The sequence below is a fragment of the Dreissena polymorpha genome, chromosome 10 (assembly GCF_020536995.1).
Source record: "Dreissena polymorpha isolate Duluth1 chromosome 10, UMN_Dpol_1.0, whole genome shotgun sequence".
NCBI classification, from domain to species: domain Eukaryota; kingdom Metazoa; phylum Mollusca; class Bivalvia; order Myida; family Dreissenidae; genus Dreissena; species Dreissena polymorpha.
In genome coordinates, this window is record NC_068364.1 from 31,770,968 (window position 1) to 31,798,618 (window position 27,651).

At 36.4% G+C, this 27,651-nt stretch overlaps 2 protein-coding genes across 2 annotated transcripts in view; both read left to right on the forward strand.

Moving 5' to 3' along the window:
* Positions 1-27,651, forward strand: part of LOC127847405 (uncharacterized) — a 54,739-nt gene that overhangs the window by 23,659 nt on the left and 3,429 nt on the right. The gene's annotated exons all lie outside the window — the stretch shown is intronic.
* On the forward strand, positions 528-26,197 carry LOC127847403 (integumentary mucin C.1-like). The gene is made up of 10 exons (XM_052379274.1): positions 528-693; positions 892-939; positions 2,999-3,112; positions 3,762-3,878; positions 5,469-5,801; positions 8,829-9,007; positions 9,532-9,657; positions 22,802-22,849; positions 25,313-25,426; positions 26,081-26,197. The coding sequence occupies exons 1-9, from the start codon at positions 675-677 to the stop codon at positions 25,418-25,420; spliced, it is 1,092 nt and encodes a 363-aa protein (XP_052235234.1). The 5' UTR covers positions 528-674; the 3' UTR covers positions 25,421-25,426; positions 26,081-26,197.

Sequence of the window (27,651 nt, forward strand, 5' to 3'; positions counted from 1 at the left end):
TAATGCATGTGCGTAAAGTGTCGTCCCATATTAGACTTTGCAGTCCGCACAAGCTAAACAGGGACGACACTTTCCGCTTTTATGATATTTTATGTTTAAAGAAAGTCTCTTCTTAGAAAATATCAACTTATGCCGGAAATTGTCGTCCCTTATTAGCCTATGCGGACTGCGCAGGCTTATCTAGGACGACACTTTACGCACATGCATTAAACCTCAATTTAACAGCCCATATATGTATGTATTGACTATTGAGCCCATTATGTTCACGCTATGAAATGCCAGTTTTGGAAGATAAGTCTAAATGCCACTTGAATGACAATTTTATAAAAAGAATATGTACACACACGGACTCTTAGGAAATTTAAGGTTTCATTTGGCCAACAAGATATTAATACGTAAAAAAGGTTGCCCGTGGCTTCATTGTATTTACATTTATAGTATCTTTGTGCATTATGATGTACTTATTGATGTGACTTGGTACGACAGTGAGTACCACACATTTCCGTAATGTTCATGTAGCTCTAATATAAGAGTTCTAAATAAATCTTGATATCGTGACGAAATTTCATGTTTTCCCAATGAAAATAAGTTATATAAACGTCAAGTGTATTATAAATTGTACCGCCTATTAGGGACTCGAACACTTTACAATCGGAATAACTAGGCTCAACAAGATGAACATTTTTGCATTGGGTAGGTTAGAAACCGATAATTTGAATGTTAGGTGTATACTTGATTACACTGACTTAATGTAAATAGATTAATTATCAATAAAAACATAAAAAACTTACTTCAAACCTGTACAATACTGTTCTTTTGTTATTACATTATGTATTTTTTTTTCGTGTAGAAACTTAATTGGTTTCCACTTTTAGTATGTTTTTCTTGCAGTTGTTGTGGTATCATCTTTTAGCAGTACCTTGGGGTTCCTTCTTCAATGTAAGTAGATTCAACGAGAAAAGAATTTATATACATGTAGCGGTATTGCATGCATAATAATATGTTTTCGTTAATTTGTTATACATTAGGGCCGATTTGTATATTTTTTGCGTAGCTGTCTACCTGCCAGTTGACATGAATGAATAAATCTAAAATAGTGCATCTCATGTAGTAAATTTTTATCTACGAACACTAGTGTGATTTGAATAAACGTGCACTTCCTTGCAAACATTTCATGCAGTTATCATGCGATTAACACTTGTAAAAAAAACAACAGCAATTTAAAACGTAAACCTTTGTTTTCCATTTAATTTTTTTAGAAACGCAAATTGTATAGCTTTATTTCAAAATCAGGATAAAATTATATAGAATAACAAGTTACTGCTTGATCATAGATATCCAGTTAATTGTTACAGAATGCTGAAGTCATAAGACGATATTGGAAGGAAAAAATTGGCAACATATTTAAAGGAACTATTATTTACATATGGTTTTGGTTTTGTTTTGGTTGCCCAGGACGTAGGCGATATGAATATATTTTTACAATGTTTTAAACAGCGTATACAAGACTGTAAAACCCAGGACTGGCACAATGAGATTAATGCATCTCCGCGCTGCGACACTTACAAACAGTTTTAATCACTTTTAACTCCGAAGAAATTTTTAACTATAGACGTGGTGAAGTCACATTGCGCATTTGCTCGTTTTAGGTGTTCTAATAATAAATTGAACATTGAACTTGGCAGGCCTTTTAACGTACCGAACGAAAACCGAACATGCTTATTTTGTTTAACAAGATTTGACGTACATGTATTGGAGAACGAATTTCATGCGTTCTTTGAGTGTCCCCAGTACACTGATATACGAACAAGTTATTTGTATAATTGGTATAACGGCTAAAGAAACGAAACGTAATTTAATATTCTAATAAGCAGCACTGATATTTCTGTTATTAAACAATTAACATTCTACAATGTATGTTACGAAATTAATTAATGTCATTGGGAATATAAATTTACCTTGATTACAAACTTTGTTGTGTAATATTTTTTGTTGTATAATAGTTTCATTGAAAGACTCTACTATTGTCACAAAATGCCGAAAAATGATATTTTTGAGTCTCTCTCATATGAATTATGGAACTATATACGTGCATGCACTGTTATCATCGGTCTATCTGTATTATTGTTAATAAAATGAAATAGCTTTTTTAACTAGATATTTGAATGTTATGCATTAGAATGTATTATATGCCATAAAATTGATGCACATCTTAAATAGCAAAGTACTCAGGCGAAATTTACAATTAACACGGATTTTGTATAATTTTGAAAATGTGTATTTGTCAAAACACAAGTGTAAATCCACAATTAATACAAGGTGAAATTTATCATTGTATACTGTAATTGTAAATGAATGCTGTATTTTATGGGCCGGAGGCGTTTATTTACATGACATCTAATAAATCTTGAATCTTGGAAAAAAGTTGTTTAATATAGCGAAGCTTAGAATAAAATTAATGGCGAGGTTTGCCGAGCCGTTATTTTATTTGTGTCGAGCGTGATGTATAACACACTCTGTTTTTCTGTTTATCATACCTCTACGTCCCCCATTTAATAATTACTAGAGAAAAACAATCACTTAGACGCAGCATATTTTGCGGAAATTAATATGATGTTTGTCGTTTGACGTGTTAATAATGACGTCATGAGCATGTGCGCTTAATATTTGTAAACCATGTTTTTTTGCTGTTTGTGTTGCATTTGTTGTTTAAAATATATAACATCTTGGTATAAAAGTGTTTGTTTTGTTGAATCTGATTCGATTTTACTAAAAATGATTACTTTATAGATGATTCCGAGTAATATGACCTACCTCCTATTATCGACTGATATAAGAACTTTCTGTTGAACTGATATAAAAAAAATATGTCAGGCAGATATCAAGGCAGCGGTATGATAAAAAATATATCCGACAGCGTTATATCGGGCAGATATTACTGTAGCGGTATGATAAAAGCCGAATATCTATTTTTTTTAAAGATATTGCTTTTTTATAGCATGTAACAATGACAGCGACTGTAAGAACGGAGGTTCCTGCCAAGGAGTGGATAGGTACAAACGTTGCCACTGCGAGCATAATTATATTGGGAACTCCTGTGAAATAGATCTAGGTAAGAATGGCGTTAAATATATGGGCCTCGCGCTGTGACAATGGGAGGTTAATGCATGTGCGTTCAGTGTCGTCAGAAGTCCGCACAGGCTAATCAGGGACGAGACCTTCTCCCTTTACTAGTTTTTTTGCTAAGAAGTTACTTTATATACACGAGGAATATCATAAAAACGAAACGTCTCGTCCCTGATTGGCATGTGTGGACTTCACAGGTTAATCTGGGTCGACACTAAGGTACAAATTAAAACCCAAAATCAATATCTACACCAAGATTAACAAGACGTTGAAATTGACATTTATTTCACCGTTTAAGATGAAATTGAGACAGGAACAATATACATATAACTTAATTACCGTTTTTATTATTCATAACAAGGGCTCAGGCAGTAAGGTTGAGGTGTTTTAAAATTTTATGTTCTTTCGCAGAAAAAACTTCACTATTTTTTTTTATAGATTTCGCCTCAATAGACTTTTTCAAAGTTTATTTTCATAAATAAACTTAATTTTCTTCTTTTGACCGAACATAACAATTGTACATCGGCGCCAAACAATAAATTAGCATGAAAAGACGTTACGAACCCATAATTCAGTTACTTCCATTTTTCAAAAACTTAATTTTTTTTAGCATGCATTTGATTTGTTGATTGTAGGACACATATGCGATTCAAACAGATGCCACAGCCATGGTCGATGTGAAGCCAGCCGTTTCTACCCGCCTTACTACTTCTGCCATTGCGAAACCGGATACCATGGCCATGATTGTCAATGCAAGTTTTGTAATTTCTCAATAGTCCCTGATGCTCGATTGGTAATTGTTGGCTCATGAACAGTTAAAAAGTACACCAGGTACTCTTAAGTGTACTTCAAGTATCCGGAGTACGGAAAATGTACTTAATAGTACCCCGGAGTATGACAGAGAACCTTAATTTTATATACCCAGGGTATATTGTTTAATACAGACTACGAGGTGTTCGTTTAACTTGTACCTGAATCGACAACGACCAATTGAGCGTTCCTTATACGTACAATATTACTTAGTTAACATCCTTAGAAACCATTTGTATATACATAGGAAACTGAGGACTTTTTCTTCCGACACTTAAAGGGACCTTTTCACGTTTTGGTATATTGAAAAAAAAATTGTATCAGATTCGCAAATGTTTCGTTGTAGTTACGATATTTGCAGTAGTACTGAACATTTATCATTCTCTAAAATAATCATAGTATGAATCTTTTGACAGTTGACAAACCCTGAATAGTATGCATGTGCGTAAAATTAGCCCCTAGAAGTTCGCACATGCTAATCCGGGACGACACTTTCCGTCTTAACTTGATTTTTGCTTAGAAAATACTTTCTTTAAACGAAAAATATCAATAAAGCGGACTGTGTGTTCCCTGATTAGCCTGTGCGAAATTCACATGCATTAAACCCCTTTTTTACGGCCCATTTGAATGTCAATCAGATTGTCATGCATCGTACACGCAACAACAACAACAACAACATCAAAGGGCTAAACGTTTATTAATGATATGAAGTTGCTTTTATGTTTAATTGGTAATGTGCGCGAGAAGGCTTTCATGAAAAGTGTTAAAGGGGCCGTTTTACGTTGTGGTAAATTGACAAATTTAAAAACAAAATTGCTTTAGATTCGCAAATTGTCGTTGTTGTTATGATATTTGTGAGGAAACAGTAATAGTGAATATATAACATGCTCTTAAATATCAATTATATGCATCTTTTGACGATTTGAAAACCTGAAAATTATAAAGTGTTGCAACGCGAAACTATTGAATAATTTGGTGAGTTCTGTTTTTGTCGTTATATTTTGTGATACTGCCAGGATTGCTATATAAAGTATAAAATACAGCAATAATTGTATGAGCGCCAATGGCCGAGTGGTCTAAGCGATCTACTTTTTCTCTAGGGTCAGTGGTTCGAGCCCAGTTGAGGGTAAATGTTTTTTCTTCCTTTAATTGTATTCTTGCTTTTTTACCGGAGCTTTTTAGATCCAATGTTTACATTTATCAATATAAAGCATTGAATGGCCTACTTCAATATCTGTCAAAATCTGTGAAAAGGCCCATTACAGTTGGAAAAAGTAAGTTAATGTTTGAATGTGTAATATAGAGCAACAGCTTATCTCAAATTGAATTATCTAGGAACAATTGCACTATTATGATAAGCATTAAAACGCAAATTTTGTCTGTAAAGGTTTAATAATTTAAATACAACATTTTTAATCTTTAAAATGTTAATCATTAAAGAGTATCAATCATTTACACGAACTTCCATTTAAGATGGAAGAGCAATTTACCCCTTTACGTTCAAAGTAAAGAAAACGTATTTTACATTTTAGACGCCCCAGCCACACATTTGGCGGCTACACAACCACAACCGACAACAACACTGCCATCAACACCACCAACAACAACACTTATACAAACAACAAAAACAACACCAACAACAACATTGCCTACAACACCACCACCAACAACAACTAGACCAACAACAACACTGATACAAACAACACCAACAACATCGCATCATACTCATAAAACCACAACACCACCTAACACAGTGATGACCACAACCCACAAGCCAACAACAACAACAACAACTACGTCAGGCACAACATTTAATCCAACTACACCGACGGTTGCGACAACAACCGAGTTACAAATGTACTCAGGTAAGCAGTTCGTTCATATTAGTCTCGTTCTGGTAAAACTGAACCTAATGTATGTGGGTTAGGTGTCGTCCCAGATTAGCCTGTCAAGCGCGCACTGGACCTTATGTATGTGGGTTAGGTGTCGTCCCAGATTAGCCTGTTCAGCGCGCACTGGACTTAATGTATGTGGGTTAGGTGTCGTTCCAGATTAGCCTGTCCAGCGCGCACTGGACCTAATGTATGTGGGTGAGGTGTCGTCCCAGATAATCCTGTCCAGCGCGCACTGGACCTAATGTATGTGGGTTAGGTGTCGTCCCATATTAGCCTGTCAAGCGCGCACTGGACCTTATGTATGTGGGTTAGGTGTCGTCCCAGATTAGCCTGTTCAGCGCGCACTGGACTTAATGTATGTGGGTTAGGTGTCGTTCCAGATTAGCCTGTCCAGCGCGCACTGGACCTAATGTATGTGGGTGAGGTGTCGTCCCAGATTATCCTGTCCAGCGCGCACTGGACCTAATGTATGTGGGTTAGGTGTCGTCCCAGATTAGCCTCTTCAGCGCGCACTGGACCTAATGAATGTGTTAGGTGTCGTCCCAGATTAGCCTGTCCAGCGCGCACTGGACCTTATGTATGTGGGTTATGTGTCGTCCCATATTAGCCTCTTCAGCGCGTACTGGACCTAATGTATGTTGGTTAGGTGTCGTCAAAGATTAGCCTCTTCAGCGCGCACTGGACCTAATGAATGTGTTAGGTGTCGTCCCAGATTAGCCTGTCCAGCGCGCACTGGACCTTATGTATGTGGGTTATGTGTCGTCCCATATTAGCCTCTTCAGCGCGTACTGGACCTAATGTATGTTGGTTAGGTGTCGTCCCAGATTAGCCTGTCCAGCGCGCACTGGACCTATTGTATGTGGTTCGGTGTCGTCCCAGATTAGCCTGTCCAGCGCGCACTGGACCTAATGTATGTGGGTAAGGTGTCGTCCCAGATTAGCCTGTCCAGCGCGCACTGGACCTAATGTATGTGGATTAGGTGTCGTCCCAGATTAGCCTGTCCAACGCGCACTTGACCTAATCTATGTGGGTTAGGTGTCGTCCCACAATAGCCTGTCCAGCGCGCACTGGACCTGATGTATGTGGTTAGGTGTCGTCCCAGATTAGCCTGTCCAGCGAGCACTGGACCTAATGTATGTGGGTTAGGTGTCGTCCCAGATTAGCCTGCTGAGCGTGCACTGGACCTAATATATGTGGGTACGGTGTCGTCCCAGATTAGCCTGTCCAGCGCGCACTTGACCTAATGTATTCGGGTTATGTGTCGTCCCAGATTAGCCTGTCCAGCGCGCACTGGATCTAATGTATGTGGGTTAAGTGTCGTCCCAGATTAGCCTGTTCAGCGCGCAATGGACCTAATGTATGTGGGTTAGGTGTCGTCCCAGATGAACCTGTTGAGCGCGCAATGGACCTAATGCATGTGGGTTAGGTGTCGTCCCAGATTAGCCTGTCCAGCGCGCACTGGACCTTATGTAAGTGGGTTAGGTGTCGTCCCAGATTAGCCTGTCCAGCGCGCACTGGACCTAATGTATGTGGGTTAGGTGTCATCCAAGATTAGCCTGTCCAGCGCGCACTGGACCTAATGTATGTGGGTTAGGTGTCGTCCCTGATTAGCCTGCTGAGCGCGCACTGAACCTAATGTATGTGGGTTATGTGTCGTCCCAGATTAGCCTGTCCAGTGCGCACTGGACCTAATGTATGTGGGTTAGGTGTCGTCCCAGATTAGCCTGTTCCAGCGCGCACCGAACCTAATGTATGTGGTTTAAGTGTTGTCCCAGATTAGCCTGTCCAGCGCGCACTGGACCTAATGTCTGTGGGTTAGGTGTCGTCCCAGATTAGCCTGTCCAGCGCGCACTGAACTTATGTATGTGGGTTAAGTGTCGTTCCAGATTAGCCTGTTTCGTCGCGCACTGGACCTAATGTATGTGGGTTAGGTGTAATCTCAGATTAGCCTGTCCAGCGCGCACTGAACCTAATGTATGTGGGTTATGTGTCGTCCCAGATTAGCCTGTTCAGCGCGCACTGAACCTAATGTATGTGGGTTAAGTGTCGTCACAGATTAGCTTGTTCAGCGCGCACTGGACCTAATGTTTGTGGGTTAGGTGTCGTCCCAGATTAGCCTGTTGAGCGCGCACTGGAACTTATGTATGTGGGTTAGGTGTCGTCCCAGATTAGCCTGTCCAGCACGCACTGGACCTTATGTATGTTGGTTAGGTGTCGTCCCAGATTAGCCTCTTCAGCGCGCACTGGACCTAACGTATGTGGGTTAGGTGTCGTCCCAGATTAGCCTGTCCAGCGCACACAAGCTTATTAGGGATGTCACTTTCCGTCTGAACTGGATTTTCGTTGTGAAGAGACCTCATTGAAACGAAAAAATACAATAAAAGAGGAAAATGTCGTCACCGATAAGCCTGTGCGGACTCCACAGGCTGATTTGAGACGACACATTACGCACATTTATTAAAACCCAGGTTTCTCAGAACAAGGCTTATATTTTCAATCACTCGCTATATGTTGAAAAATAGTAAATGTTCAAGACCTCAAACTGACAATTAAGATTCTCGCATTTTTTATTACAGCAATAATAATAACTTTTGGAAATGGCCTTGTATGGGTATTAACTTTAATGGTAATGCCACAATGACAATACGCCTTTATAATTATTAGATAAAGAAATTAAGAAAACAATCACTGAAGACTGTATATTCACGGTCTGATGTGGTCCATTAAAGTCGCGGGGCCCATGGGCAGTTGTTTTCTTTGCCTAACGGGTAATCCGGGACAAGCTATACTTTATTTAAGAAACTTAGTTTAAAACGACGAGTTTAAGGGTGAAAACTGAACGATACAAATTGCAGATCATCAAATCATTTAATAATCGTTTATAAAAGTGATATGTACCATTTATGTTCTTGGTATTCATTTAATTTTTAAATTTGAGAATGAAATAATGCGCAAACTGTCAGTACGCACACATGAGAATATTTGTGTAACTTTCAGACACACCTCGCTGTTCGAAATTCAAAACTGTGTTCGACATTGCTGGAACTATTATTTCCCACAATGCCCTTGCGTCGGTTTGCCCGAAATCCGGTAACCATTCGTCCCCAGAAGCATTCGTACTCAACCACTGTACTCTTACGAATACAGACCCAAAGGGATGGAAAATAGGGCACCAGGTAAGATACGCGTTTTGCGGTACCCATGTATAAGTAGACAGAGCAATCTGAACCTGTTATACAATTAATGTTCTCACATTTGTTTAGGCTGAAAAACAAAGAATCAAATGCTGGCATATTACTAACCAATATACGTCGAAGATAATATAAGATAACGCCTAGTAAACGTATTTCACTGCGGTATTGATCGAGCTTTATCGGAACGCATGTGTTTACCAAAAAATGCGCATGCCAGAAACATTTGAGCAGGTGTGCGCTTCGTTGCTAAGCATATGATACAAATCGGCCGCTGTTTTTATTCATCAGAGTGTCCCAAACTTTTTTAATTGGAGAGGAAGACAGATCGTGTCCATGTTTCATTCAATGGAAACTACAGATCGAGTCCATGTTTCTTTCAAGGTCAACTACAAATCGTGACCATGTTTTTTTCAATATCATGTAGATGTAACTTTCAAGTTCATGTCCATGTTTCTTTAATGGTCATTACTATGTTTCTTTCAACGGTCGCCCATATTTCTTTCAAGGTCATGTACAACTGCGCGGCTGTACCTCCATACACACCAGTGATTGAAACATTTGGCACATACAGTCCTAACACTCATCGGTCAGGAATCTTTTTGGAATGTCTGCCGGAACCCGAGGGCTTTAAGGTATGCGAATCAACAAAGCTGCATTTGCTATAACACAATTGTGTTTGATAGATTAATAAATAAGTAAAATCTTCGAACATTTTGTCATTGCGACAACATTGACAATCATCCGTGCCCATTATCTTATGATTTTAATTGACCCTTGAAATGTGGTTACTCCGGTGCCTTTCAATTTTTTTTTTTAAATTATCTTTTGCGTGGACAATGCGTAATTGACCAATAACGAAAAAATCCGTAATAATAATATATATTTTGTTATTCGGATGAAACTGATTTTAAAACGTTTGTTTATATTCAACTAACTGATATCTTGTTTCTAAACAAAAAAAAAACGAATGTGCCAAAAATATTCAGATTGAAAAAGCAACTAAACACGACACATAAAGAAACTAACAATAACTAACAATTTGAGATAAATAAGAATAACACTGTAAAATTCACTCAATTTGTATTGCTCGTCTTTATTGGCGTTATCAAAGTAACAAACAGACCATAGCTACATCTTGTTGCTTTCAAGACCAAAAACTTATTGGCGAACTTTAAAAAGGATATGAAAACGATGACATCCCTTTAAAGTTACATGGTAATACACCATAGGACCAAGTTTGACTCTGTAATTTTGAGTGTAACTCCATAAAACATGCGGAATTGAGTCACTAACTATATGCTATTAAAACTGTACAGAAATGAAGATTGCAGCAACGATAAATCATTAAAGATACTGAACATCATGAAATTGAATCGAGAATATTTGTTGGATTTTGTGGAATATCGATTTTAATTTACGAGTGGTCATAGAAAAATATTTTATCTATGATCACGAGTGAATTAAAATCGGTATTTGTATGACATTTTTCTTTTATCCTTACAAATGATTATTTTTGCCATTCTGGACAATCTTTTTCACTGTTGGGTGCCCCACATATCATTACATGTATGTTCCAGGGAAGCTTATCCTTATGTTGTTCTAAAAACTCATTTCTAAGTTGTCGCCCTTGGTACAACTGGGGGCCACAACTGGAAAACCAAATACATCCACACATAGTTTCGGTAAAACAAGGAAAATTATCGATTATTTTTTATTAAACAGTGAATTATCCGTTTTAATTCAATGGTAATTCTCTATAAACCTAGGGAAAGTTTAAATAAAGAGTAATATTAATATTCATATATCAACTTGGTGAATATGACAATGATAATGTTCTAGTTTTGCTGCGATTGCTTTAACACCAATTATTTGTTGGTGATGTTATTGACGGTCCTTATGATAGGGGTATTGATTGTATAACTGTTATTTGTCGTTAATTTTTTGGAAGTTATTATGCTTATGACAATCGTGATGACACGATGATGATGATGATGATGATGGTGATGATGATGATGATGATGATGATGATGATGATGATGATGATGATGATGATGATGATGATGAGGATGGTGATGATGATGATGATGATGATGAGGAGGAGGAGGAGGAGGAGGATGATGATGATGATATGACGAGGATGCATATAAACTATGTATAATGCACTTATTGTTACGGTTGTTTATTTATACAGATTGCATATCAACCATGCGATTCAACTCCCACTATAGAGCACGTGAGCTCGAGCGAAGCGCAACTGTTTTACACTGTCAATTAAACACACTTGACCAAAAATCAAATGATTAGCATGTTGAACAATTCAAATAAACTTGAAAAATTAAGACCTTGTTTCCGTTTTTTTAATTATATATCTTCTTAACATATTCATACTAATTTTAATAGTAGCACATGGACGCCTTATTATATATTTTAAACTTTCCAACGACTGAAGTGAAGCTTGCGTGCGTCTGACGCACGATTCACGCACTTGAAACGCATCAAACGCATACTCACTTGATTGGTTTTGAAATGAAACAAACGTGCATCGACCTTACGGTGACCGCGCGTGGGACTAAATGGGTCATTGCATAATGCTCAATTTTTCATTAAATGCATGCGTTAGTCTTGCACACAATTTTATTAAATGCATGCGTTAGTCTAACTCACTTTTTATCAAATGCATGCATTAGTGTAACTCACAGTTCCATCAAAGGCGTGCGCTAGTATTGCACACACTGTATGCGTTTGTCTTGCACACATTTTTATGAAATGCATGCGCTAGTATTGCTCACAGTTTTATCAAATCTAGTCTAACTCAAAGTTTGATCAAAGGCATCCGCTAGTCTTGCATACAATTTTATTAAATGAATGTATAAGTCTCACTAAAAGTTTCATCGAAGGCATGCGTTAGTCTAACTCAGAGTTTCATCAAAGGCATTCGTAAGTCTAACTCACAGTTTCATCAAATGCATGCGTTAGTTTAACTCACAGTGTCATCAAAGTCATGCGTTATTCTTACTAACATGTTATCAAATGCATGCGTTTTGTCTAATCCACATTTTATCAAATGCATGCATTAATCTTGCACACATTTTATCAAATGCTTGCATTTTGTCTAATCCACATTTTATCAAATGACTGCGTTAGTCTTGCACGCATTTTCATCAAATGCATGCGTTAGTCCTTCACACATTTTTAGCAAATGCATGTATTAGTATAACTCGCAGTTTATTTTAAGGCATGCGCTAGCCTTGCACAAATTTTTATCAAATGCATGATTTAGTCCTGCACACATGATCATCAAATGCCTGAGTCAGTCCTGCATACATTTTCATCAAATGCATGCTTTTGTCTTGTACACCATCTTATGACATGCATGCGTTGGTTTTGCACACATTTCCATCTAATGCATGCGTTAGTTTGTGTACACATTTAAATTTAATGCATGCTAGTGTCTTGCGATCTCAAATCTGTATCTGACGCTGTGGGATGAAAAACACAACGGAATATTTACATAATTGGATCTTCTGAATTTAAAAATAGTTGAAGCTATCAAAATAAGGAATGTGTGTTTTTCTGTTAATAAAACATAACGTCTTTTTTAACATTACCATCGTTGACTGCACCATGAAAATGAACTATTTTTGCTGATGTATGCTTTACCCATTCGTTAATATTGCAATCTTACATTGCATTAAAGAAACATTTGTGAGACAACCAAGTATCATGAACTGATTGTTTTTATACTAAACCCCGATAACGTCGTCAAAACAGCAATGCATTCCCAACCGTTTGAAGGTCGCCGTGGTGTAATGGATATAGTGTCCGCCTAGCGACCGGGAGGTCACGGGTTCCATCCCCACTGTGGGAATGTTCTTTAGATCTCACCCAAAAACACAAAGTACTGGTTCTAGGCCCAGGAAACGGACTCGAGAGCCTTATGCTTTCGATTGTATCGAGCTATAATAAATAGGTCTAAACTAACCGTTTGCAGACTGCAATGCATTCCCAACCGTTTGAAGACTGGAATGCATTCACAACCGTTTGAAGACAATAATGCAGTCCCAACGTTTGAAGACTTCAATGCATTCCCAACCGTTTAAAGACTGCAATGCACCATCGCAGTGTTTATCAAGTTTTATTTCAACATTTACATTTTTTTTTATTTTCAAAAAATATTGCAAAGGTTTATCAGTAAATAAATTGTAAGATAACTGTTAAAAATTTATTTTTTATTTTTAATGGTAATGCTAAATATAATTAATGTCAATTTATTGTCAATTCATTAATTTATACTGGTATTCTCTGAAGTGAGCCAAACTTTGAATATTATAGCAAACAATAAAATTCTAGAAACTATAGCAGGATAAAAATTAATGTCTGCAACTCATGTAACAGATCTCAAATTATACACAAACAATGATTGAAACTTGGGATCACCGCCTTTGAAAGGTCAATTCAACGATTTGAGGTTTTAACCTTTCAATAGGTAAAATACCCTAATACTTTGACCATGGCCCTGATATTGTCGTCCTTCGTGGTGCAGTGAGTGATGTCGACTGTAAGCTGGTTACAACTCTTTATGCTGAAATTTTTGCATATTGATGAAACATGGTTAACATTAACAAAATTATTCCGGCCTGAAAGCTGAATAACGTGTGTCCAAAAACTAGTTCAAAACTCATTTAAAAAAACGTTGTTATCAATCTGATAACCACATTACACTTGATAACACAATTTGATAATTTGTAATGTAAGGCCTCCAACGTCCCGTAATATAAGCATACAAGGCATCGAGCCATGTAAATGCCATATGCTGATATTTATAAAATGAATATGCAGATTTAAATGGGTAGTCCAGAAGTAACACAATGAGGTAATAGCAACCCTAACTCTAACCCTTTGTAACAGAGGTAGATCAATAATAAAAAGCTTCATATTACACACATCAATAATGTAATATGGAAGCAATATTGTCTATTCAATATTCCTATTGTAAGACGCGGTTATAATATTCACCAGTGGATAAATGGTTTAATCTTTAAAAAAACTTGCTCAGATGTTTATCTTTACAATATCTAGGTCAAGTTTGAATTCGGATGACTTCGGTGACAAGATCAAATATTAACAAGTGTTCCGCGGTCGGAGACATATGCCCCTCAAACAGGGCTTTGAACCAGTGACCACAATTTCAAAAGGGGCCATCTACTGTCCAAGGCGAATGTGCATGTGAAGTATCAAGCAAATCGGTCAATGCGTTGATGAGTTATTGATCGGAAACAATTTTCACACTTATTGAGACAGTGACCTTGACCTTTGACCTAGAAACCCCAACTTCAATAGGGGTAATCTACCAACCAAGGCAAATGTGCATGGGAAGTATCAAGCCAATTGGTCGATTCGTTGACGAGTTATTGATCAGAAACGCTTTTCCTACTTATTGTGCCAGTGACAATGACCTTTGACCTAGTGACCCCAATTTCAATAGGGGTCATCTACTTCTAAGGCCAATGCATATGAGAAGTATCAAGCCAATCGGTGAATCAGTTGACGAGTTATTGATCGGAAACGATTTCAAACTTAGTGTGTAACAGTGACCTTGACCTTTGACCTAGTGACCCCAATTGTAATAGGGGCCATCTGCTTTCAAAGGCCAATGCACATGTGAAGTATCGAGCCAATCAGTCAATTCGTTGAAGAGTTATTGATCAGTCACCATTTAGTGTGATAGTGAACTTTGACCTAGTGACCTCAATTTCAATAGAGGTCATCTACTGTCCAAGGCAAATTCATATGTGAAATATCAAGCCAATCGGTCAATTCATTTACGAGCTCTTGATCGGAAACAATTTTCAAACTTAGTGTGATAATGACCTTGACCTTTGACCGAGTATCCCCAATTTCGATAGGGGTCATTCACTGTCAAAGGCCAATGCACATGTGAAGTTTCAAGCCATTCGGTCAATTCGTTGACAGGTTATTAATCGGAAACCAGTGACCTTGACCTTTGACGGCCATCTACTTTCCAAGGCTAATGCACATGTGAAGTATCAAGCCAGTCGGTCGATTCGTTGACGAGTTATAGATCGGAAACGATTTTCACACTTAGTGTGATAGTGACCTTGACCTTTTACCTAGTTACCCCAAATCCAACAGGGATCATCTATTGTCCAAGGCTAATGCACATGTAAAGTATCAAGCCAATCGGTAAATTCGTTGACGACTTATAAATCGAAATCGATTTTCACACTAAGTGTAATAGTGACCTTGACCATTGACCTATTAACCCCATATAAGAAGTATCATGCCAATCGGTGAATAAGTTGACGAGTAATTGATCGGAAAAGATTTCACACTTAGTGTGTAACAGTGACCTGACCTTTGACCTAGTGACCCCAATTTCAATAGGGGTCATCTACTTCCCAAGGCCAATGCACCTGTAAAGCATCAAACCAATCGGTCAATTTTCTGAAGAGCTATTGATCGGAAACGATTTTCACACTTAGTGTAATAGTGACCTTGATCTTTGAACTAGTGACCTCAATTTCAATAGAGGTCATCTACTGTCCTCGGCCAAGTCACATGTGCAATATTAAGAAAATATTTCAATTCGTTGACGAGTTATTGATCGGTAATCACTTAGTGTGAAAGTGGCCTTGACCTTTCACCTAGTAACCTCAATTTCAATATGGTTCATCTACTTACCAAGGCCAATGCACACACATGTGTATGAAGTATTAATCCAATCGATCAATGCGTTAACGAGTTATTGATCGGAAACGATTAGCACACTTAGTGTGATAATGACCTTGACCTTTGACCTAGTGACCCCAATTTCGATAGGGTTCATTTACTTTCCAAGGCTAATGCACATGTGAAGTATAAAGACAATCGGTAAATTCATTGACGACTTATTGATCGAAAACGATTTTCACACTTAGTGTAATAGTGACCTTGACATTTCACCTAGTGAACCCAATTTCAATATGGGTCATTTACTGTTCAATGCCAATCCACATGTGAAGCATCAAGCCAGTCAACCAATTTGTTGACGAGTTATTGATCAGAAAGGATTTTCACACTTAGTGTGATAGTGACCTTGACCTTTGATCTAGTGACCCAAATTTCAATTGGGGTCATCTTCTTTCGAAGGCCAAAGCACATGTGAAGTATCAAGACAATCGGTAAATTGGTTGACGAGTTATTGATCGGAAATTTTTTTTAATCTTAGTGAAATAGTGACCTTGGCCTTCGACCTAGTGACATCAATTTCACTAGAATGATTTTCTATTGTCCATGGCCAATTTACATGTGAAATATCAAGCCAATCGGTCAATTCGTTGACGAGTTATTGATCAGTCACCAATTAGTGTCATAGTGACCTTGACCTTTGACCTAGTGACCTCAATTTCAATAGAGGTCATTTGCTTACAAATACCATTGCACAAGTGAAGTATAAAACCAATCGGTCAACTTGTTGACGAGTTCTTGATCGGAAACGATTTTCACACTTAGTAAGATAGTGACCTTGACCTTTGACCGAGTTACCCCAATTTTGATACGGATCATCCACTGTCCAAGGCCAATGCACATGTAAAATATCAAGCCAATCGGTAAATTCGTTGACAAGTTATTAATCGGAAACGATTTGCACACTTAGTGTGATAGTGACTTTGCCCTTTGACCCAGTGACCCTAATTTCAATAGATGTCTTCTACTGTCCAAAGCCATTTTTAAATGTTGTTCAGTTAAAAGAGGAGGACAAGTTTTTTTTCTACAGACAGACTGGGAGACAAACAGATATAACTCAAACTTCTTAGGTCACCAGTTCAAATGATAAAAATCAACATTGTATTCACAAACGTTTCGCAGTTATGAATTGGCACGTACGACTATGACTTGTTTTAAAAAGCATCATTTACTTTTAACCCAAATAGCTAAATCATATATTATGTTGACAGCCTGTCACCCTTTCTTAATTCCATCTGTTTTATTCAACAAAGGTGATTGGCTAGCATCACGGTGTTAAGTGTTTTTACGACCACAAAATTTGAGCAAAATCGTCCCACCATTACTTTCAGTACTTTGATTTATGCAGTAAATCAATTTTATTTTTTAAAGCAGAAAGATTGAGGCACATAAAAGGGCGTTATTATGGGTGGAGCCATGACAGCAATCTTGGAATATTTTCTGTTAAAGTCTTACGACCGACTTTCCCAGTTGTAATCTACATGCATAGGTCATTGGGTTTATAACGTTCCATTTTATTTATATTTTCTCTCTGATAGGCGTTTCTTGTTTGATTAAATTATTTTTAATTTGTTTAGCAGTCACATAAACAACCAAGCTATTTAATCTGGAATTTTTACACCCATTATTGCTGCTTCTTCCTGTATTTGCGCGATGATTATCTGAGATATTAACTCTATGATTCTATATTCTCAAATCTTTTCCATAAAGAAGGAATGTAGTTGACAATTGTTAATAGTTTTATTTGATCGTTCGTCAAAAAGTTGTAATTCTGTTACTCTTGTATCTTCAATGCAATTGAGTAATTAAATAGTACTTAAATTGAATGCGTTTTAATTCCCTTTTATTATTGTTTAATTTGAGTTACAATGCTATGACGTTAAATTTTATTTACACTTAAATGTATTATGAATATTGCTGGGCCAAGTGTGAGGTTGAGCGCTCTATAACCAGGTTTAAACCCCCAATGCTTTGCATTGACCGTTCCAAGGCGGTGACCCCAGTTTATTCATATTTTATGTTTATGTTGGTTTGTATTGTGCTGTATTGTGCTGTTTTGTAATGTTTGGGCAATCGGTCACTTGCCTTAAATAAAGGACCAACTAATTGTTTTTAATGTAAATTCAATACTGCTCCAGCAGCTGGAGTTTCACTTCTTTATATTGATAAAGTTTTGATAAAATTAGTATAAGATAATTAAAACATGTATTTGGGTCTGGGCTACCTACTCTTTGGTAAAGCTACCAAAGTACTAGAGACAGTTGCCCTTCTAGGCAACCTACTTTAAAGTTACTTTTTATCCCTGAAGAGTATTCATGTACAATAATTGGTGGAACAAAGTCTCAAATACTTTACACACTTTTTGAGCCAGAATTATAACAATACATATGCACCTCACTCTGCGAAAACTGGGCGTACTGCCCGGGCGTCAGCACGAGCTAATCAGAGACGAAACTTCATGCATGTCATTTTCTACAGTTTTCTCAGATTGAGGTTCAATTAGTCTTACACTTCATTTTCCGCTGCATCGTCAGCCTCTGCCGTTTCGTCGCCAGCGTTCTTGTCCGTCTTTTTGTGACTTGTTACACGCATACCTTCCATTTTGACTCTTAACATCAGTCGATCAATTGTCATTTTTAAAAGATAATTATTATTTTCACTTCAAATGAGAGTTTGAGTTTGTTTTCATCAATAGCAACAACATATAACCTTTTAAATGTTTCAGTATCTTCCATAAACTAGAACTCATTTAAGATATCAATGGGACAAATGTTCCGAGCAAGTTTCAGGAAGTTTTGAGAGTAAATTTGGCCTTTAGAGAGTTGACAAGGCATATGCTGCGGCACAACACAAAAAGGCAATCACAAAAGCTCACCATAAGAACGTTAAAAAGAAGACTCAAATTTATGGTTGTGTTATTTATTTAAGATAACAAATGATAAAGCAACTTAGGGACCATTCGTTTTTGTTTTAAAATAAAAAGCAAACCTTTTTTAACCACAGGAAAATTTATTAGGATATTACTGATGATAATATTTTTCAAATGACCACATGGTAAATTGAGAAACATAATTAAATAACAAAAAACTTAATTGGAACAAAACTGAATTTGTTACTTTCATGAAAAGGTTTAATTGATGACATTTTATTAACGAAAAAAATCTGGTTCATTGCTTTAACATTAAATGTGTATTTTGAGGGTTAAGTGTCAAGAAGTCATAAGAAGACAGATGAAAAGTATTATCCACTGGGCTAGAGTTCTGGGGGAAACTGGTTCTGGCACTACCTCTGTTTTGAGATGAATTAATGAACAAGCCAATGATACTTCCAAGGTGGCACTAAGGACCGGACGTTTTTAAGATGCATGGAGATAAGTTTTTAAATGTGTTTTTTCGAATGGGTTTAAAAATTGGGAACTATAGTGCGCTTTAGCAATAATTTCATCCACAAAACACACAGTCACACAGAACCCATTATAAAACGTGAGGACTTTAATAAGTTGTGACATGGTGGTGTATTTTTAATGTGTGATGAGCTAAATTCCACCCAATAAAAAGGCTAACAACATCAATATATTGCTTTCAACATACACAAGTTGCTAAACTAACAAAACCCTTGGTTTCGTGCCAATCAAATAAATACTTTTGCATTCATATAAAACATTAGATAAAGCAACTATTAATCCATTAATAAACTAATATAATTGTGTGTTAATTAAAAAACATAGCAGTGGAATTGTTACCTTACTCTAATGCATTGCATTCCAACCCGCATGGTAGCAAGGTCAGTTACTTACAGAAATCGTTATATAAACGCTATCGCGTCAACTATGTGCACTGAAGTTTATTTTGATCAGAAAGATACTAAATAAAGATATTCGGCGATATTATCATGGTATGTCAATCGTAGATTTTGTATGTTGTTTCAACAATTGCATGATAAGGACAAATTTTGATAAATTTGATAAGATATATTTATCCATTTAGACCAATTTATTAAGCGTGAGCACGATGATTCACGATACTATTCATAATGGAATCAAATAAGATTGGAGAGTTGCCGGCTGACTTTTATGCTTTCATTTATTTTCAAGCTTCTTGTGTTTTTCTATTCTGTAAATATAGATATCTGAGTCATAATGTCTAATAAAGCGAAAAAAGCCACGAAATCTGGAGCAAGACGCCGTAATTGATTTGCTTGTGATACAGCTAAGAACTGCGCAGAAAAAAGGCTTTCGCTATTTTTGATCTCATAGACATAACTTTTGATCGTTCACAAACACCGACCACAATCAACGCCGTATATATATTTTTTAATTATTTCTTGTTAACAAATAAGATCATCACTTTGCCCCAACTATTGCCCTGCGCCGGTTACAACAAAACAACTAAGATTAACGTGTGGTAACAAACACTGTTGTGTGGATTATGTTTCACCATTTCAATGACAGCTTTATTCGAACCAAAATATGGCTCCTAAAATGTATACATCGAACTTTGTTTTGTCACGTTACATAGACGTATGTCATACATAACGGAATTTCAAATCGTCTCACGACCTTAAAGCGAGATTATACGATTGTTTATATGTGTTAAATTAAAATATATTGATAAAATATGTTGCAATAACACATAATAGGCAATTATAAATTGTAAAATTATACATTGAAGACGAAGTTCATTAAATGCAGCAAAGACAAATTAGCGCCCCGAGCCGATTGTGACAAAGATATTTCGTACATGTTTTTTCCTACAATAACCGAAGCATTTGTCTTTTAAGTTAGTGTTCGTGTGTCGTTTGAATACATATCGTTGCAGGAATTTAAAATGAACAGCTATACTAAATTTAGATTCACATCGTACACGTATGATTTACATGCTGGACAATTCCACTGTACAGACATTTTCGATTTCAGAATTAAATATCTGGCTTATTTTGAATGTTTCGACACATGTTCTTCTGAACTTTTATTTTATATTGAAATATATGTTTCATAAGTTTTTTTTACACATTTTATTTAAATTAATTAATATTTGACAAAATCGTATAGTCTCGCTTTAAATATATTCGAGCTGATTTAATGCCAAGTTCATGTACAACGCACCGATAATATTTATAGTTTCATAATTCTTTTATGTAAGACATCTACAACAAGAGCAAAGCTACCATTTAAAGGGACTTTTTCACGTTTTGATAAATTGACAAAAAAAGTTTTTTTCAGATTCGCACATTTTCGTTTTAGTTATGATATTTGTGAGGACACAGTAATACTGAACATTTACCATGCTCTAAAATAGCCGTTATATGATTCTTTTGACGATTTAAAGACCTGAAAATTATAAAGCGTTGCAACGCGAAACGATTGAATAATTTGGAGAGTTCTGTTGTTGTCGTTATATTTTGGGACACTTCAAGGATTGCTAATATAAAGTATAAAATACATCTGACACTGTAAAAGCATGGATGGTCGAGTAATCTAAGTGGTAGACTTTTACTTCAGGACTCCAGGGGTCAGTGGTTCGAGCCCTGTTGAGGGTAAACAATATTTATTCTTGATTTTTACTGGAGCTTTTTAGATCCAATGTTTACATTTATCGATGTAAAGCATTTAATGACGAACTTCAATACATGTGAAAAGACCCCTTTAAGCGATTTTTTACACAATAAACATGTTTACATTTTGATCTTGTCTAGATTCCGTTTGCGAAAATAAATTGGGCCGTGTTTTGTGAAAAGGATGTTTGATGCATGTGCGTAAAATGCCGTCCCATATTAGATTGTGCAGTCCGCACAGGCTAATCAGGGACGACACCTTTCCGCTTTTATAATATTTTAAAGAAAGTCTCTTCTTAGCACGAATCAAGTTTTGTCGGAAAGTGTCGTCCTTGATTAGCCTGTGCGAACTGCAGAGGTTAATCTGCGACGACACTTTATGCACATGCATTAAACCCCCTTTTCACAGAGCACGGCACATATATGTATGTAGTGACTATTGAGTCCATTATGTTCACACTATGAAATGTCAGTTTTGGAAGATAAGTCTAAATGCCACTTGAATGACTATTTAATCAAAATAATATGTACACACGCGGACTCACAGGAAATTTAAGGTTTCATTTGGCCAAAAAGATAGTACGTATAACGGGTTGCTCGGGACTTCATGTTTTTACTATTTATAGTATCATTGTGCATTATGATGTACTTATTGATGTGACTTGGTACGACAGTGAGTACTAAAACATATTTCCGTAATGTTCATGTAGCTTTAATATAAGAGTTCTAAATAAATCGTGATATCGTACCGATAGTTCATGTTTTCCCAATGAAGATAAGTTATATAAACGTCAAGTGTATTATAAATTGTACCGCCCATTAGAGACTCGACCAGTTTACAATCGGATTAACAAGGCTCAACAAGATGAACATTGTTGCATTTGGTAGGTTAGAAACCGGTTATTTGAATGTTGGGTGAAACGTTTAATAATACTGTCTAAATGTAAATAGTTTAATTATCAATAAATACATAAAAAACCTACTTCAAAACTGAACAATACCGTTGCCTTTGTTATTACATTAAATATTATTTTTTCGTGTTGAAACTTAATTTGTTTCCACTTTTTCGGTGTCTATCTGAAACTAAACAACGATGCTCTTTTTAAAAATCGTGTATGAAATTGTTACGGCTTTTTCCGCAGTTTATGAATTTATATCCACCCGCACTCAAAAAAAGTTGTTCATGTAAGTTTGTTAAATGTGCCTTTAACTTACAGCTTCAGTATTTGTGCACACGCTATTTTCTATTTGTGTTGATTGTGGCGTCAACTTATGCAAGCTTTATGTATCCTTCTAGCAATGACACATACGCTGCGTTGGCTGTTCATCACATCTAACAGCATTTGTCATACAAAGACAGACTTCAATTAATCGTTTGCATGTATAAGGAAAACATTTTGGTTGCCTTTCATTTAATTAAACATTATACAATTAATGGCATCTGTTTTTATCCGTTAGGGTATGTTTTTCTTGCAGTTGTTGTGGTATCGTCTGTTATCAGTACCTTGGGGTTCCTTTTGCAATGTAAGTATATTCAACGAGAAGACAATTTACATTATAATATGTTTTCGTTTTTTTTTTTGTTTTTTTTTTGGTGGATTTGTATTTTTCGGCGTAGCTGTCTAACACAGCTTTTCACCTTAAATTACCTTTATCAACAGCTTATAAAATGTGGTGGGAATTACCTGCCAATAGAAATGAATGAGTAAATCCAAAATAGTGCATCTCATGAAGTATAATTTTTATCTACGAACACTAGTGTGGTTTGAATAAACGTGCACTTCCTTACAAACATTTCATGCAGTTGACATGCGATTAACAAGTGTAAAAACAACAACAGCAATTTAACACGTAAACCTTTGTTTTCCATTTATTTTTTTAGAAACGCAAATTGATTAGCTTTGTATCAAAATCAGGATATAATTATATAGAATAGCAAGTTAAGGGTGGTGCGGTGGTCGAGTGGTAACACTCTGGTCTACCATTCCAGAGGTCCCCGGTTCAATTCCCGGCCGGGGCACTGGATATTTCAGAAATGCTTCAAGTGTTTCCCACCCAACTAGAGATGTACTGGTATGAAACCCAGGTAATTCTCGCGTGTATCGGTGCTATACACTGAGCACGTTAAAGAACCAAGGCATCTATTCGCAAAGAGCTAGGGTATCGCACCCGGATGCCTTGTATCCCAATACTGTCTCTTCTGCTTGCTGTCTCTTCAGCAAAAAACAATGGACCCCATTGGAAATAAGTGCTAGCACTTTCATGGGTTATCCTTGACTGCAAGGTCAAAAGAAATACACACATACAAATTACTGCTTAAGCATAGATATCCAGTTAATGGTTACAGAATGCTGAAGTCATAAAGACGATATTGGAAGGAACAATTGGCAACATATTTGAAGGAACTCTTATTTATTTATGGTTTTGGTTTTGTTTGGGTTGTCCAGGACGTAGGCGATATGAATATATTTTTACAATGTTTTAAACAGCGTATACAAGACTGTAAAACCCAGGACTGGCACAATGAGATTAATGCATCTCCGCGCTGCGACACTTACAGTTTAAATCACGTTTAACTCTGAAGAAATATTTAACTATAGACGTGATGAAGTCACGTTGCTCATTTGCTCGTTTTAGGTGTTCTAATCATAAATTGAACATTGAAATTGGCAGGCATTTTAACGTACCGAACGAAAACCGAACATGCCTATTTTGTTTAACAAGATTTGACGTACATGTATTGGAGAACGAATTTCATGCGTTCTTTGAGTGCCCCCAGTACACTGATAGACGAACAAGTTATTTGTATAATTGGTATAACGGCCAAAGAAACGAAACGTAATTTAATATCCTAATAAGCAGCACTGATATTTCTGTTATAAAACAATTAACATTTTACAATGTATGTTACGAAATTAATTAATGTCATTGGGAATATAAATTTACCTTGATTATAAATCTTGTTTGTGTAATATTTTTTGTTGTATAATAGTTTCATTGAAAGACTCTACTATTGTCACAAAATGCCGAAAATTAATATTTTTGAGTCTCTCTTATATGAAATATGGAACTATATACGTGCATGCACTGTTATCATCGGTCTATCTGTATTATTGTTATTAAAATGAAATACCTGTTTTAACTAGATATTTAAATGTTATGCATAAGAATGTATTATTTGCCATAAATTGATGCACATCTTAAATAGCAAAGCACTCAGGCGAAATTTACATGAAACACGGATTTTGTATAATTTTGAAAATGTGTATTTGTCAAAACACAAGTGTAAATCCACAATTTATACAAGGTGAAATTTATCATTGTATACTGTAATTGTAAATGAATGCTGTATTTTATGGGCCGGAGGCGTTTATTTACATGATATCTAATAAATCTTGAATCTAGAAAAAAAGTTGTTTAATATAGCGAGGCTTAGAATAAAATTAATGGCGAGGTTTGCCGAGCCATTATTTTATTTGTGTGGAGCCTGATGTATAGCACACTCTGTTTTTCTGTTTATCATACCTCTACGTCCCCAATTTTATAATTAATAGAGAAAAACAATCGCTAAGACGCAGCATATTTTGCGGGAATTAATATGACGTTTTTCGTTTGACTTGTTAATAATGACGTCATGAGCATGTGCGCTTAATATTTGTAAACCATGTTTTTTTGCTGTTTGTGTTGCATGTGTTGTTTAAAATATATTACATCGTGGTATAAAAGTGTTTGTTTTGTTGAATCTGATTCGATTTTACTAAAAATGATTACTTTATATACTATACTTTCCGAGTAATATGACCTACCTCCTATTATCGACTGATATAAGAACTTCCTGTTGAACTGATATAAAAAATATGTCAGGCAGATATCAAGGCAGCGGTATGATAAAAAATATATCCGACAGCGTTATATCAGGCAGATATTACTGTAGCGGTATGATAAAAGACGAATATCTATTTTTTTTAAAGATATTGCTTTTTATAGCATGTAACAATAACAGCGACTGTAAGAACGGAAGTTCCTGCGAAGGAGTGGATGGGTACAAACGTTGCCACTGCGAGCATAATTATGTTGGGAGCTTCTGCGAAATAGATCTAGGTAAGAATGGCATTAAATATATGGGCCTCGCGCTGTGACAATGGGAGGTTAATGCATGTGCGTTTAGTGTCGTCAGTAGTCCGCACAGGCTATTCAGGGACGAGACCTTCCCCCTTAACTAGTTTTTTGCTAAGAAGATACTTTATATACACGAGCAATATCATAAAAGCGAAACGTGTCGTCCCTGATTAGCATGTGTGGACTTCACAGGTTAATCTGGGTGGACACTAAGGTACAAATTAAAACCCAAAATCCATAGCTACACCGAGATTAACAAGACGTTGCAATTGACTATTTATTTCACCGTTTTAGAATGAAATTGAGGCAGGAACAATATACATATAACTGAATAACCTTTTTTATTATTCATAACAAGGGCTCAGGCAGTAAGGTTGAGATGTTTTAAAATTCTATGTTCTTACGCAGAAAAAACTTCACTCAATTGTTTATAGGATTTCGCCTCAATAGACTTTTTAAAAGTTTATTTTCATTAATAAACTTCATTTTTTTCTTTTGACCGAACATAACAATTGTACATCGGCGCCAAACAATAAATTAGCTGGAAATGACGTTACGACTTTAACCCATAATTCAGTTACTTCCCTTTTTCAAAAACGTAAAAAAAATTGCATGCATTTGATTTGTTGATTGTAGGACACATATGCGATTCAAACAGATGCCACAGCCATGGTCGATGTGAAGCCAACCGTTTCTTTCCTCCTTACTACTTCTGCCATTGCGAAACCGGATACCATGGCCATGATTGTCAATGCAAGTTTTGTAATTTCTCAATAGTCCCTGATGCTCGATTGGTAATTGTTGGCTCATGAACTGTTAAAAAGTACACCAGGTACTCTTAAGTGTACTTCAAGTATCCGGAGTACGGAAAATGTACTAAAAGAACCCCGGAGTATGGCCAAGTGCCTTTAAGCGTATTTTATATAACCGAAGTTGATTGTTTAATACAGAGTACCAGGTACTTTTAAGTTGTACCTGAATCGACAACTACCAATTGTGCGTTCCTTATACGTACGTTATTACTGAATTAAAATCCTTAAAAAACATGTGTATATACATACGAAACTGAGGTCGTTTTCTTCCGACACTTAAAAGGACCTTTTCACGTTTTTGGTAAATTTACTTAATTGAAAAAAAATAATTTCAGATTCGCAGATTTTCATTGTAGTTATGATATTTGAGAGGAAACAGTAGTACTGAACATTAACCATGCTCTAAAATAATCATAATATAAAGCTTTTACCGATTTAGAACCCTGCAAATAAAGCATGTGCGTAAAGTGCCGTCCCAGATGAGCTTGTGAAGTCCGTACAGGCTAATTCGGGAAGACACTTTCCGTCTTAACTTGATTTTTGCTTAGGAACGACTTTTTTAAACGAAAGATATCACAAAAGCGGAAAGTGTCGTCACTTATTAGCCTTTGCGAATCGCACATGAATTTAACCCTCTTTTAAGGGCCCGTTTGTTTGAATGTCAATCAGATTGTCATGCACGCAACAACAACAACAAAAACAAATGGCTTTTTATTAAAGATATTAAGTTGCTTTTATGTTTAATTGGTAATAGTCTCGAGTAGTGTATGCTTTCATGAAAAGTGTTAAGTAGGTAAAAGTCAGTTAATGTTTGAATGTGTAATATAGAGCGACAGCTTATTTCAAATTGAATCATCTAGGAACAATTGCACTTTTATTATACGCATTATATTGCAACTTTTGTCTCTAAAGGTTTAATAATTGAAATACAACATTTTTGATCTCCAGAATGTTTATCAGTAAAGCGAATGTATCATTTACAAGAACTTTCATTTAAGACGGAAGAGCAATGGACCCCTTAACGTTCGAGTAAAGAACACGTATTTTCCATTTTAGACGCCCCAGCAACACAGTTGGCGGCTACACAACCACAACCTACAACACCACTGTCATCAACACCACCAACAACAACACTCATACAAACAACACCAACAACAACTCCGCCATCAACAATACCAACAACAGCAATTCCATCGACTAGACCAACAACAACACTGATACAAACAACACCAACAACAACCATGCCACCAACATCGCATCATACTCACAAGACCACAACACCACCTAACACAGTGATGACCACAACCCACAAGCCAACAACAACAACGACTAGGTCAGGCACAACATTTAATCCAGCAACACCGACGGTTGCGACAACAGCCGAGTTGCAAATGT